The sequence below is a fragment of the Gopherus evgoodei genome, chromosome 10, assembly GCF_007399415.2.
Source record: "Gopherus evgoodei ecotype Sinaloan lineage chromosome 10, rGopEvg1_v1.p, whole genome shotgun sequence".
NCBI classification, from domain to species: Eukaryota; Metazoa; Chordata; order Testudines; family Testudinidae; genus Gopherus; species Gopherus evgoodei.
In genome coordinates this window covers 61,920,146-61,935,858 of record NC_044331.1, presented here as the reverse complement: position 1 = coordinate 61,935,858, position 15,713 = coordinate 61,920,146, and the positions used below count along the sequence as shown (strand labels likewise).

General features: G+C 39.1%; 1 protein-coding gene across 1 annotated transcript in view; it reads left to right on the top strand.

Moving 5' to 3' along the window:
* GRIN2A (glutamate ionotropic receptor NMDA type subunit 2A) overlaps positions 1 to 15,451 on the top strand; it is a 273,638-nt gene extending 258,187 nt beyond the window's left edge. Inside the window, exons 11-12 of the mRNA XM_030579010.1 lie at positions 8,334 to 8,572; positions 13,196 to 15,451. Of these exons, the coding sequence (XP_030434870.1) occupies positions 8,334 to 8,572; positions 13,196 to 14,986 (2,030 nt within the window). The 3' untranslated portion in view covers positions 14,987 to 15,451. The remainder of the gene's footprint in view (positions 1 to 8,333; positions 8,573 to 13,195) is intronic.
* The last annotated feature ends 262 nt before the right edge of the window (positions 15,452 to 15,713 follow it).

The following is a 15,713-nucleotide window of genomic DNA, read 5'->3' as shown; positions in this document are numbered from 1 at the left end:
GACCAGGACAGGAAAATTTGAGTCAGCAAAGGTAGAGATTCCAGTTAATCAGTTCTATCACTTATGCATTTTACTGTATCTGTGGAAAATGTGGTTTTATTAGTCTTTTTTGTCTTCTATATTTCTTTGATCAGTAGCCTCAGTAGTTTGCCATGATATTGTTATACACATGGGGAATGGACCACATGGTGGGCTGAGATACAGAGCTTAGAATTTGAGGTTCAGGTTTTAGGCAACAATTTCTGATTTAGGTTTGAAAGTTCTAAAATATTGTCTTGTGCTAAAATCTTGACTTCTTTTCAATACGATTTTGGTCCCAAATGGTTGAAATTTTACAAGATCTGTTCTTGTGAGCTTTCCAACAACTTGGGCTGCATCCAAATTCACCTTGGAAAGTAAGTATTACCAGTCTGTGTCTGACACAAACCCAAAATCTTAGGGGTGGGTTTAACTGCAAGAGTTTGAATCCAGCCTCTTCAGTGAAGTTTGTGGAGGGAATTCAGTTGTCAGATTTAGTTTCCAGCTCATGGCTAATACTCTGTGATGAAAAATCATAAATAAAAGGTTTTACAAAGATTAAATAATCTAGTGTAGAGATATCTGGCCAATGTTCTGATATGATTTCATTACTAATCATTTTTGAACCTAGGATACACTTAAGTGATACAGAATACACACCCTAGTTCTCAGAAAACATCCCAATGAGTAGAAATTGTCTAGTGCTCATGCAAAGCAGATCAGCTATGCTGGGCAATACCTGGTGGTGCTTCAGAATGAAACTGCTTTCTACTTTTTGTAATCAAAATAAGTGGGACAACTATAAAATGTCTTAGTTGAGTACTGTGCAAGTTTAACTAATGAAAGTTTAATAGTCTTTATGAAAGATGACTAAAATGAATATAAGTCTAGCTGTGAGGAAAATAAAACTACTTGACTGTCTTACTCTGGTCAATTTTCAGACTCTCATTGGGTCTTTTCTGAAATTAAATTGCAAGGGCTTTAGGGCAGAGACAGAGTTTGCCTACAGCATTTGTTTCTATGAAACCTTTCACAGTGGGACTTTGATCCTGATTTGAGCCTTGGAGCACTAATACAATAGAAATAACAATATACGTTTAATACTTCATAAGGCCATTTTACACAATCATAATTGTTTCTCTTTTTCTTTTGGTTAATCCCTAGTTGATCATGGCCTAACTTATTTTACTGTATGTTTTGCATACCCTTATTTCTTACTGATGGGTATTTTGATGGCATCTTGACATGTGTTTCTCATCTGATGAAATAATTCCATCAGCTGTTCTTTTCCTCTGATAACTGTCTGTGGGCCCTTCCCTCACTTTTCGTCCCTACTCTGAGCTGTTTCAGCTTTCCTACCCATGTTTGTTACAATTCTCTGCAGTGAGTGATTTGGTTGTACTACTAAGGCACATGCTACACTTTTGGAGGAAAAGGGGCATTAAAACCCCAGCCACCATTCTGGACTGCTGTACATAAGTGCATGGACACAGCTGAAGGATTCCCACATATCCTGTCCTGACAGAATCATTCAATAGCTACCGAGCAGGTTAAAAACATAGGAGCAGGGCTTCCTACAGATGGGAGGGGTGGGCAGAAGAAGAAAGCCAAGACAAGGTACCAAGTATTCTTCCTTTTTCTCATCCCATTCCCCTCCCAGGAAGAAGATGCCCAGGAAGTACTCAAACATCAATAAATCAGCAGAGCATTCCTTTCTCTGAATGGAATAGTATGACCAGTTTGGAAGCTAATTTTTGTACAAACGATTAGTAATGGAAGTTTTAATGCCTTTCTTTTTGGTCTCAGATGGAATTACTAAAGCTTGGGCTTGCCTATTTCCAACCTGCTTTTAACTAGGGAGCAGTTTGGGCTGTTATTGAGGAACCATTTTAAATAAGGTTGAGGAAAGCACCATACATTTACTAAAAAGTTGTAACTTCTTTTCTTATTGAAAAAAGCCAAGGATTTTATCATTATTTTTATATAAAAATTGTGAGGAAAATGAGCAAGTAGTGTATTAGTTTTTGATGACTATCATATGCATCTGCATTTATCTATATGGTAGTATCCTACTTGAATATCCAGAGTTGAAACAAAGGATGCTGTCAAGGGGGAATCAAGAGGAAATAAAACAATGACACCTGTGGTAAATAGCATCAGAGGGGCTGGGATAACCATGTTTGATCATCAATTGGGAAGAGGCTATATCCTTGGCTCCTTCCAGGCTAGAATGGTTTACTCTTCCCAGGGCTGAGCCGAGGATCCAAAGGACCTTTGGAGCATCCCAGAAAAGGGAAGTAGTTGAGTGAGTTGCCATGGGATACCCATGGCATGTCAGTGAGAACTGACAGACATTCGTGGAGACAGAGAGAGAGGCTGCATTAGAGCAGATAGCTTCTCTCAACCCAGAGATGGAGGTACCTGCATTAGGTGAAATGTGTTAAAGCTTGTAGGCAAAGGTTAATGGTTGGGTGATGGGAAATATGTATATAGATCTTTGTTATTTTACCCTTTGCTCTGCAAGCTTTGAACCTTCAGAGCAAATGGCACGTTTTGAAGAAACTGTTTTTGAGTCAGCCACTGTCACAAGTCCCCAGGGTGAAAGGGCTCACAGGTGCCAAATCCTGTTAACATGTGAGAGGAGATCAGACCCAGAGTGGTTGAATGACATAGTTCTGCCCTGAGAGATGCACCGGTAACAAGGCTTATTCCCAAAGGGGTTCACTTGAGAGGAACTAAAAGGGGTCCAAAGTGCCGTTCAGCCTGTGCCCATGATACACCACAAATAGGTTCAAAGTGCTGGTGAGACAGCTAGTGTTTCACTATTTAATACAAAGCTGGCATCATTAGAATGAGGTTAGCAGTGCCACCCAACCCATGGCAGAGTGACCGTCTCATGATCCGGGGAACCAAGTGTCATGAGAACTTTTAAAAACTAAAATGAGAGGTACTGAGTGTCTTGCTGATAAATCTAACACAGAAGAGAACCCTCTCTTATAAGCACTAAGAGGACTTCCCTTGTATTTCTAGTTCACTGTCAGGGTAGTTCACGCATAAGAGAAACAGATGTTGGGGAACCTGTGATGTGCCCATGCAGGGCCATAATAAAAGAGACAGTGAATCACAAGGGATCTCAAGCTGTTTTCGAGAGTTCAGTCAGGATCAAACAGCTCACATGCCACACCATGTGGCACTAAAATATAAGCAGTAAATATCATGCTAGTATTTACTCCTATGCCTGATACAGTGAGATCTGCATGGCCTCCTATGACTGTTGGTTTGGCAGCTTTGCCTGAAATGGTTCTTATGGGTAATTACTTTGTGTTAGATTTTGCTCCCAGTAAAACCAGTACAAACCAAGAATAACTCCACTGAAATCATTGACGTTATTCCTCTTATGCACTGAGGTAACTGAGATCACAAGCTAGCTCTTTGGACCTTATTCTGACTTCATTGGGAGCTGCAGATGTTCAGCAGCTGTAAGGTTTGGGCCTTTAAAAATATCTACTTGCCCTATTCTCTGTGCTATGGGTGAGTCAGGTTTCTATAAATAGAGAAGGGTAGAAATTAACATACCACCTACTGCAGTGACTTTCTATTTATTTGTAATTTTTACCAAATAGACATGCTGTGAGTCTGTTAAAGTTGAAAAAAATATTACTGTTATCCTTTTTGTAAATCTGTTCAGAGCTGTTTTATTTTCTAGTCCTGTTTTTTTCATCATGTTCTTTGAGACTAAAACTTTTACTAGTCCATAAGCCTTTTAATTCTATCTACATATGGTGTATGAAGAGTAAATCAATAACAGTGTGGTCATTCCTGCTGACAAGTTTCTAATATTAAAACAAAAAACCTTAAAAAATTGAATTATAAATTATAAATAACTTGAGACCAATCAGCAGACTGTGGTTCAGGCTCCAACTGCATTGATGCCAGACTTCCCAGATGCCTGGGGTTTTTTTATATACAGTACATTGAATTTACTTTCACAGGTTTCCAAGAACCTCCTGATGCTATACTATCACAGTTCTCCCCAAACTTGTTACCTCGTGCCCCCCACACCCTTATCAGGGCCTCCCTCCTCCCTGGAGCCAGGGTCGGGAGTAGGGCCATGGCTCTGGGAGCGGGGGACATGGTCTGGAGCAAGGGGGCTACAGCTGGGGGTGGGGGAGAGGCTGGGAGCCGAGCCTAGGTCAGGGTCATGGGGCTGGGGCCAGGAGTGGAGCAGTCTGGTACTCCCTCCCCATATTCTGTGGGGGCTGATCTGGGCCCCCGAACATTCCTCAGCACATGCTGGGGGGGCACACTATCAGCTTTAGCCGACTAACCAGACCTATGTACACAGGGAGAGCATCTGGACACTTCTAATTCTTTACCTGTAGTTACATGCATATGCCAAGACTGTTCATTACCCATGGCCACTTCCAGCTCAGGGTACTGAAGGATCCGAAAAGACAGTATCTTTATCCTGAACCAAAATTAAGACCACCCCCAAACGTCAGTGTTTTGAATTCAAACTCACCTAGTGTTGCAAATAGTTTCTCTCTCCATAATGACCTAACCCAACCCCTGTGATCCAAAATTTGGGGTATTTGAAATCTGGATTCCAGAATTATGGCTTGGCTCATCTCTTTATATATTAACATACATAAATTGCAAATGTTCCTAAACGGGGAAAACATTAAATGACATGTGTCCTCACAGTACCTTGCACAGATGAAAGTAATTGGCATAAAATTGCACAATAAATTGTGATGAGATAGTTGTCAATGAATATAAAATTGTAAGGCTGAGCTTGTACAAAACTTTACTGGAACTTGATCGTAATTGACTAACAAATTGAAGTGCTTAATATACCAAATAAATCTATGTGAAAGAATCAAACAAACCGCACACATCTAAATAATATAAACATAATATATATTAAGCTAAACCCTGACTTGTAGCAGTCTGATCTAAACTCAGTCTAACAATGTCCTTTCATTTGTACGTCAACTTAGTGTTTAACAAAATTCCAAAGCGTGTGCCCTATATAGTTTCAAAATGAGGTAAATTGTTGTGGAGTGTATATATTAGGTGTCTGCTGGAAGTGATTGCACTCTTAACCAGGTATAAGGAGAGGTTTATTACAACAGCCCTGCTGGCACCATTGCAAAACACTTTGTTCCTTGTAAGTTGCTAGGGCACAGTCATAGCTCAGTTTAAAAAAGCCTGGGTTGTTTCTGTGCTGTCATTTTTTTTGAAAGGTTATTGGCTTATCACTAGTTATTTTAGGTGTATACACCGAAGGAAAGGAAATGCAAAATACACAGTAATAAAAAAGAGAGTTAAATCACTCCAGGAAATTTGTTGTGAATTGTGAAAGAGCACAGCAGCCAAACCGAGCTGACAGTCTTGGGAGATGCGGATTTTACCATGGAAAGCAGTGCTGGCTGATTGTCAGATCTTGGATGGTAACACACATGCAGGCAATATTACACTTTCTCTGGACTTTCATTTTTCTTTTCTTGAGTCTTTGTGTGTTTTATTGGGAGATCTTAGGGAGGACTATAAATGGGGAGACAAAGCAACATCTCATTGAGGCTCTAATGTTGTTAGGATACAAACCAAAGAATAGTAATCCAAAATTTTAAGGTAAGGGAGTGCATATAAGCACCCTGAGCACAGGCAATAACTCTATAATTGTGATGAATGAATTTTAGAGTTTATTGTCCCACTTAAAAATATGATTTTTAAAGACAATTTAGAACTGTTTTTCCTCATGGTGTTGTTCTGAGGTCTTGAAGAGTAAGCACTGTAATTTTCATGAGGATACACTATTCTTCATGCATAGAGGCTGAATCTCTGCTTTAAGTGTAAAACTCAACTAAGGGTATGTTTACACTGCAATCAGGGCTAGCTCACTCAGGTACTGTACAAGCCTGCCCAGAACCAAGGACAATTACTCAGACGGGTAGCCTGGCTGAAACGCACGCCACTGCAGCTTCATTGCTCTGGTACCTGAGTTAGGTAGATTAACAATAGCTTGGAGAGGTCTACGCAAGCTGTCATCACGATCCATGATTGCAGTGTAGACATACCCTAAGAAGCCACAACTGGTTCCTCTGACTTAGGAACTTGTAAAATGCTCATCACTGAAGTATGTACAGAACCTTTCTCTTCTGCCCTGTTGTTTAATTCCCACTTGTCGCTACTCTAGCCCTCATAGCCCAGTTATTTGTGGCCGTCAACTTGTCTGTCTGCCCTTGGACTCTATATGCTGTGAACTATTCTTACATGCCAGCTCGGTGGCGTTCCAGTTTGATATGTGAGTAACTAAGATGTAAATGCAGCAAAAAATCCTGTGGCACCTTATAAACTAACAGATGCTTTGGAGCATGAGCTTTCGTGGGTGAATACCCACTTCGTCAGATGCATCTTCTTTGCAGCTCACACCAACCCTCTTCTTGATTACAGGGCTTGAAGCGCCTTCTGGTGTTTTTCAGACTAGGAAGGTCCCACTTTCTATATTACAGAGCTCATTGGCAAGGGAGGCGTAGATTAGGAAATCTGCACAAAAATAATTTATTGTGTACTAAATTGTGAAGTAGTTGATGCTAGCTAACACGATACTTCTCTGTAGATCCCATTTCATTCTTGATCATTATTGCCAGAAGCAGACAACTCATGTCATTACAAAAGAAATTAGAATTATGCCGCTGCATATCTCTGGGAAGTCTCTCTTATTGAAGAAAAGGTAAAGGGCTTAGAATCAAAATGCATTTTGCATGTAATGCTTCCGTAGAGGATGTTTCAAGAGTAGTCACATTGTACAATATAAAAACCTTTCCAGAAGCAATTTCATTAGTTCTCCCGTGTGCTTGCAGACAGATCTAAACAAAATGTGGGGTTAAGAAGGGATAGAAACTATTTCTGCTGTTCAGGGAACATAAATAATGAGTTTAGAGAGAAACAGTTGCAATGAACACTTTGCCAGCATTTCAGACTCTGAGCAATGTTATGAGGTCATTGCCCTTTGTCCTGCAAGCTTAGCCCCTTCTTAAAAGCCTGGAATAGTGTGACAAGTTAGTCAGTAGCTTTTCTGTGAAAACCTCACTGCTGCTGACATGCCTCTGGCGTGCTGAAAAGTAAGAGAAGGGAGATCCTGAAATATATCTGAGTCTCATACTGAGCCTCACTAGTCTTTTGCGTTGGTCCATGTGGTGATTACACCAGAGAGAAGGAAAAAATGGGAGGTGGGGAGCATGGATCGCCCCAAAGATGCTTTTTAAGTGATTTTTTTCTCACCAAATAAGGCAATATTCGAGAGAGAGAAGAATTGAGGAGATGATGGTGGGAGAATTGAATGCTATAAGAACCTGAATTCTTGTCCCCGCACAAAGTACAACATAATTTAAATCATTTTTTATATATTGCTGGAAGAGCTCCATTCAGAGTTCTAGACCGTATAACACTTTTATTTGTTTGGATGAGTGTACTCAGGTTTGTGTATTTTAAATAACAACTTGCCCAACAAAGTCAGACTGTTCTGCACTAACTGTCTGCATATTGTGATGACAGTAATGATGAGGAACTCAAAGACCTGTAAACTGCAAACACTTCAGCCTAAGAACCACCCAGCTATGGGAGATGGTATATCTGTTTTGCTGGTATGACTGAGTAGTGAATTGCTTGACATCCCATGACAAGGTTGTGGCAGACTCGGATATAGAAGCCAGGAAGCCTGCATTCCAGTGCTGTTTCTGCCCACTAGATTACATTCCTTTTGACTAGTTCTATAGAGTACAGTCCTCCACTAGATACAGACATGGCAAAGAAACAAAACATGTGACTAGAGATATCACCATAGATATCTATTTTTAAAACTACTTATTTGAACAAGTGACAATGGAAGTTAAAAATACCAAGAAATAAAACAGGATAGGGAGACTCTGTCAGATGTCCAAGAGCTCAATAGTTGAAAGTCTGTTTCCACAGAAAGAGAGATAATATATGAAACACAAAATGTCTGTTTTTGAAGACTACATTCAGATGTTTCTCTCCTCTTCCGGAAAACCCCGAGATAGAAAGGGTTAATCAAGTCTAGCTAACATGTAAAATCTAAAGTCACAACCCGAGGTACTCTGACCTGAAATCTATTAAAGTAATGTAGTCCTAAATTAGCAGATAAGAATAGATTCGTTTTATAAATGAGATATTACAGAGTGCTGTATTTTTAAAGATGGAATTACTCTATGTCCTAGATTTTCATTTTTGCAATATACTATGAATGATGGTTTTCAGATCCTAACTGTATGATTTCTTGTTTTCTCCAGGAGAGATGGAAGAATTGGAAACACTGTGGTTGACTGGTATTTGTCATAATGAGAAGAATGAAGTCATGAGCAGCCAGCTGGATATTGACAACATGGCAGGCGTATTTTACATGCTCGCAGCAGCTATGGCACTCAGCCTAATAACCTTTGTCTGGGAACATTTGTTTTACTGGAAACTCAGATTCTGCTTCACTGGGGTCTGCACAGATAGACCAGGACTGTTGTTCTCAATCAGTAGGGTTAGTATAAATATCATAAACATCTTTTATCCAGTAGTTAATATAACAACTAATTTCTTAATACCACTAATCAACATCCTGTGAGGCAGGCATATTTTCTCTCATTTTATCCCCTTGCTGAATATCTGAAACATTTTTAAAACTTTGTTAAGATGTTCCACTGGGCTTCTATTAGGAGCATTTCATATGCACTCCTAGGAATGTTTTGTTTTGTTTTTTCATTTGATCGCTGTGACTGCAAGCTGTCTGGTGGACTAGCACATGTCAGGATAGTCAATAAGCAAATACAGAAATCACAGGCTACTGATTCTTCATTAGGAAAAGGTTTAATGGAGAAATACAAGATTTACTCGTTAACAGGAATTGGCCTAATCATTGGAATGAAGCAATTTTAAAAAACCTGCTTTAATCAGATGATAAATATTAACGCTCAGTACTGTGCATTTCATAGAACTTGTGGGGTTCTAAGAGTGTTAAATAGTATAGAAGGTATTTCTCAGCTACCTTTTCCTAATTAATTAGATTCCTTCAATAAACCCAGATTAGACACACGAAAGTGGAATTTATTTATATGGTTAGAGATTAGGTCAATTTCTAAAGATAATTCTACCAATTAAAAAGTGAATTTTTACATCCAAATAAATGATTGTAGAAGTAAAAGCAGGAAATGTGTTTAGTCTTACTCTTTTTGACAAACGAGTGTTTTTTTATGCATCAAACATTAAATAGCTGACAGACTGCAATTTTTTTAATGTAGCCAAAGTGAATAGAAAACCATGGCAATATGCCTAATTGCCCCAAAACATCTTGAGGCTACTCCCTAGAGTAAAGCCAAACTCTATTGGGCCTGCAGCTAAAAGAAGTAGCATAGAGTAAATGTTGTGTCCTATTCTGTTAGTAAGGGATTTTGCCCTGTGATACCCTGCGTAGAAAGCTTACAGTTGTGGCCTATGAGTGTTAGCACCAAACTCAGTGGTGTGGGCATTTTAAGGCTGAGATCCACAAAAGTGAGAGTAGCTAAAAAGAAAAGTTATTATTTACTTGGCAAAACTTACGTACTTTAAAGGGGAATTGGCACATTTCATCTTCAGTTGTATTTCCTTGGTATTATAGGTTTGTTATGGCTATAATGTTCCATTCATGTCATCTGTGAGTGAAAGAGGAGATTTTTGCTGTGACACAGCAATAATGATTTATTTTTTGATGGGGGGAAGGGCTCCAGTGATTTCATTTGCTTCATGAAACCATTGCATTAATAATATTTTGCAAACATCTTCAGAATCCAAGGGGACTCCAAGCCAGTCATACTTCCCTTTGATGAGTCTGTCGTGTCTGCAAGGAGTTACTGATGTTCATTCAGAGTTTTCTTATCCTAGTTAATACAAATGCTTTCTAGGAAGCCTGCTATCTCTCCTGTTCATTTCAATATTTTTCTGTCGTGTTCAGAAGACAGGCTTACTACATTCCCTTGAAATGTTAGTGTAATCCTGTAACAAAGGTCTTATGTTTTTGCAACCAAAGAGCTGCTCTGTTTTACAGCATATTGTAAATCTGCCTGTTATTTTCCTTTATTTATATTTGAAAGTTTCCCAACTACTTTGAAAAAGCTACTCCTTTCACAAACAAATTCACAGCTAATTCATCCTAAAGGAGGACTTAAAATTTAGTAGAATCCTGCTACAGATGGGTAAACACATTTAAATTAAAAGAACGGATTTCAATCTTCACTCCAAAACTGAAACCAAATCCAATTTCAAAAGGTTAATTTAACATTTTAGAATATTTTATTTTTTCATGTTTGCAAGACACCACACTAATTCTGACTGGGACAGGAAACAACAGAGCTGAAATACCATGTGGGCTGACTTTTTCCATTTGACTGGAAGTGGGAAAATAGAATAATTTTCAAGCAAATGCTGGTTCTTGCTCAATTGTAGGCTAGTTTTGTGTACCAACAGGTGCAGGTATTTCAGATGAGCATTCAGTCTTCTGGGTCCTCACTGAAATTCTGTGATTTCCCCATTGATGGCTAGGTATTCTTTGTAGTTATCACCTTGTCAAAAGAGAAGGAGAAGAGAATGATGGGTAGGGACTTTTAAACAAGTAAGAAAAGAACCATAAACCCAAAAGACACTATAAACAGGTAAGTTGCAAAAGAGCAAGACCATTCATCTTTGCTTTGTATGGATGTTACTATGGCTAAATTCTATTGCTATTGCTCATGTTTTGCTCAGGCAAAATACCCACTGCAATCATGAGAGTTTTTCCCCAGTAAGGAGTGAATAAAACATTGACTGACCTGGGCATTTGACCCATTCGCTTTGTTGGGACATTTGTCTGACCAATGAATAAGGAGGTTAGGATTTCAAAAGTCATTCCAGCAATACAATCCATACATCTTAACATGCTACCCAACTTCTAGAACTTTGCTTGGATATTGTATTTAAACTAAGTCATACCCAAATCTTTATTGGCCTATTTATTTAGCATCAACTTTATAGTTCAATTTAGCATATGTCAGCAGTCTGTGAGGCCTTCTTCATGAACTAGGGCATTCCATTGCTATTGCACAGCTAACAGGCTGAAACAGGAGTAAGCAAAAATGAAAACTTTTTTATGCTAACCAGAATATTGGGGAGAAAAGCAGCTAATATGCATTATGTGCATTGTAATTATGCTATGTTCATAATTACTCCCTTTGCTGATAATAAGCAGTAAATTAAAAAACAACAGTATAAAGGTATCATACATAAAATGCATTTATATTATATTTACATTCAGTTTTCATAGATTCTAGGACTGGAAGGGACTTTGAGAGGTCATCGAGTCCAGTCCCCTGCCCTCATGGCAGGACCAAATACTGTCTAGACCATCGCAGACAGACATTTATCTAACCTACTCTTAAATATCTCCAGAGATGGAGATTCTACAACCTTCCTAGGCAATTGATTCCAGTATTTAACCATCCTGACAGTTAGGAACTTTTTCCTAATGTCCAACCTAAACCTCCCTTGCTGCAGTTTCTGCAGCCCATTGTTTCTTGCTCTATCCTTAGAGGCTAGGGATGAATGAGTTTTCTCCCTCCTCCTTATGATACCCTTTTAGATACCTGAAAACTGCTATCACGCCCCCTCTCAGTCTTCTCTTTTCCAAACTAAACTAACCCAGTTCTTTCAGCCTTACTTCATAGGTCATGTTCTTTAGACCTTTAATCATTCTTGTTGCTCTTCTCTGGACCCTCTCCAATTTCTCCACATCTTTCTTGAAATGTGGTGCCCAGAACTGGACACAATACTCCAGCTGAGGCCTAACCAGTGCAGAGTAGAGAGGAAGAATGACTTCTTGTGTCTTGCTTACAACACACCTGTTAATGCATCCCAGAATCATGTTTGGTTTTTTTTGCAACAACATCACACTGACTCATATTTAACTTGTGGTCCACTATAACCCCTAGATCTCTTTCTGCCATACTTCTTCCTAGACAGTCTCTTCCCATTCTGTATGTGTGAAACTGATTGTTCCTTCCTAAGCAGAGCACCTTGCATTTATCTTTAGTAAGACAAATGGCTGCCTTTTTTTGTTTTGGCTGCTTAGGATTTGCAGATCTTTACTGAATTTAATTTACAGAAATATTTTATTGAACTTAACGTTTCAGTTGTCTGTGGACATCAGAAATTAACATTTCTCTTTGTTGTCATTGTTACAATTGTCGAGATCTTGTAGGCATAACCCTTGTAACACCAAGTGGTGCCCCTCTACCCATGAGTATGGCACCTATTTACCTAGCTGTCACATCAATTACCCAGCAGGAAGTAAAGAATAGTAGTCAAGAAGACTATAATAAATCTTCAATGTTTTCACCAGGGAAGCCATGGCCACTAGAATTCAGACTCACTGCTGATGTTGCACTATATATTAGCCCTTTGTAAACTGACTATTGTGAAATACCTATTCCTGACATACTTAAATTAAGTATTACTCTGCTAAGTAAGTAGTTCCATTGATTTATATAGGATCATTTATGGAGCTCAGTGCTGCTCAGTGTTTGTGAGGGTAGCAGTCAGGCCAAAGTGTAATGATTTTCCTAGGATCTCGAATGGACAGGAGTTGCTGTGGCAAGAAGGAGGATGCTAGAAAAAGAGAAGGGTCAGAATTTATGATGGGCTCAAGTCCTTGTTTGTCCTGCCTTCATCTTCCCACCAGGAAACCTTCTTGACATGCCCATCAGGTTAGGAGCAGCTGGTGGCTTGCATATGGCTGGAGGCAGAAAACTTTTTTTTTTAATCTAGTGCTAACAGTATAAAAGTATAACATTCTCCTTTTTAATGCCTGAGGCCTATGGTGCCAAAGAATGATACAGTTTGGGGAAAATGTTTTGTTTGATTTTAGCAATGCTTTTCTTTTACTGTTACATAGATGAAATCAAGAAATATGTTACATCACTGTTTTATGTATGGTTCTAGAAATATGCTGCAGGAGGAAGGCATGCCCTTCTGCTCTTTGTGCTCATTAAATAAGTGATGTCCAATTTAACTGTATTGCTAATAAATGAACTACGTAAAATTACAGTGTTTAAAGTTTCCAGCTGGTGATATAATTTGTTTTATGTTACTCTTATTACAGGGTATTTATAGCTGTATTCATGGAGTGCACATTGAGGAAAAGAAGAAATCGCCTGACTTTACTTTGACCAGCTCCCAAACCAACATGTTAAAACTACTACGAACAGCCAAAAATATGACCAATATTAATCCTTCAAGAATTAATTCCCCCAAAAGAACAGGTGATTTTATTCAAAGGGGTTCGCTAATTATGGACATGGTCATGGATAAGGGGAATTTGATATTCTCTGAAAACAGATCCTTTCAGCCAAAGGGCAACCTTTTTGGTGACAATATGAGTGAACTGCAAACATTTGTCAGCAACCGACATAAAGACAATCTTAACAACTATGTTTTTCAAGGTCAGCATCCTCTCACACTAAATGAATCAAATCCAAATACAGTGGAAGTTGCTGTTACAGCAGAAGCAAAATTAAACTCCAGACCCAGGCAGCTTTGGAAGAAATCTGTGGAATCTTTACGTCAAGAATCGAATCGTCAGAGCCAAGGTTCACAGAGAGAAAATGGTTCAGAAGAAAATAGGCAGCATTCTGTGAAGGGCCAGAGATACCTTCCTGAAGAGATTGTCCATTCGGATATATCAGAGACCTCAAGCAGAACCACTTGCCATATGGAACCCGAAAACAATAATAAACACCACAAAACCAAGGACAATGTTAAAAAAAGATCAGTGGTGTCAAAATACTCAAAGGACTGTAGTGATGTGGAGCTGACATACCTGAAAGCCAAACAAAGCACTTCTCGGGATAAAATTTACACAATCGATGCTGACAAGCAGCCAGGTCTCCACCTGAACCCACCCCATTATATTGAAAATATTGTCCTTCCAGAGACTATTGAATTCCCTGCTGTTTACCAAGATCACAATGACAACTACAGGAAAGCAGAACATGGTAACAGGACTCCTTTGCATAATGAAGACAGTCTTCCAAATAATGACCAGTACAAACTTTATTCAAACCACTACAGCTTAAAAGATAAAAATGCTTCCTTGGTTGAGGTAAATGATAGATACAGACAGAATTCGACCCATTGCAGGAGCTGTCTTTCCAATCTGCCCAGTTACACAGGCCATTATTCAAGCAGGTCTCCCTACAAATGTGATGCTTGCTTGCGGATGGGGAACCTATATGATATTGATGAAGATCAAATATTGCAGGAAGCAACCAACTCGGAGCATCCTGAAGAAATGTATGAACATGACTGGGTTCAGAATGATGCAATCCAGCATCAGAAAAAGGATAAACTGAGGATCAGCAGGCAACACTCTTTTGACAACATCCTCGATAAGTGCAGGGACACAGATTTTGGAAGACCTGCTCGCAGCATAAGCCTGAAAGAGAAAGAGAGGTTTCTAGACAGCAGCTCATATGCAAACACATTTCATGCCCCCCCAAGCAAACTGTTGAGTAACAAGAGCTCACTTGTAACACAAACTCTGGAGGACAGTAAGCGGAGCAAATCCCTGTATCCTGGTCACTCTGCAGATAACCCTTTTCTGCACTCCTATCGTGATGACCAGCACTTAGTTTTTGGGCGAAGTCCTGCTGATCTTTACAAACAATCATTAGGAGCAAAAGCAAGAAATGATGATTATTCAAGGTCATCCATAAAATCCACAGCATCATACAGTTCCCGAGATGGCCGGGTCCATAATGATATGTACCTTTCAGAGCATGTTATGCCTTATGTTGCAAAGAAGAATAGTGTGTGCTCAACTCCAAGAGTTTTAAATTCCTGCAGCAATAGACGTGTGTATAAGAAAATGCCAAGTATTGAATCAGACGTTTAAGTTTTCCATTTACACTTTATCTATACAGAAACATAGTTGCCACCATCTTAGAGGCAAAGAGTGTATTCTTAAACAGTACTATGCTAAATGATAATATGCAAAACCCACAGTGTACCCTCAGTACTTGAATAGGGAAGATGATATGACATCTTTTCAGATGTATCCTGGGTTTGTTGAAAAGTGGGGGGAAGCCATTTATATAAACGGAGGTTGAATTGAAGAGCCCCAAGATACACAGGCACTGACTTTTATTTTTCGCAGGGAGTGCTCCATCCCGACTCCACCCTTCCCCAAATGCCTGTTGGCAGCTGTGGCTGGTGGGTGCTGAGCACCCCCTATTTTTTTTTCCATAGGTGCTTGAGCCCCAGAGCACCCACGGAGTTGGTCCTAACGCCAAGATATGTTGGCAACTATGCTATTTTGTGTATTGATTATTTTACTATTTTAGTTATGCTAAATTCTGTTACTGAGCATCACTCAATGTATTTTTGTCATCAGGAATGTTTAATGGTTTTCTAATACTGGATAAGCAATATGGTATGCATGTAGTTTGACAGCCAAAAAAAAGTTAAGAGCGCATTTGCACTGTAACTAAATATAGGCTTGTAAATGAATAGAGTTAGACTTTCAAAGCTACATTTTAGTTTCATATTTGTATTCAAACAGTCAAAATAATTAAAAAGAAAAAAACTCAGGACCCTAAAATGGAATAAAAAACTGTGTTAGC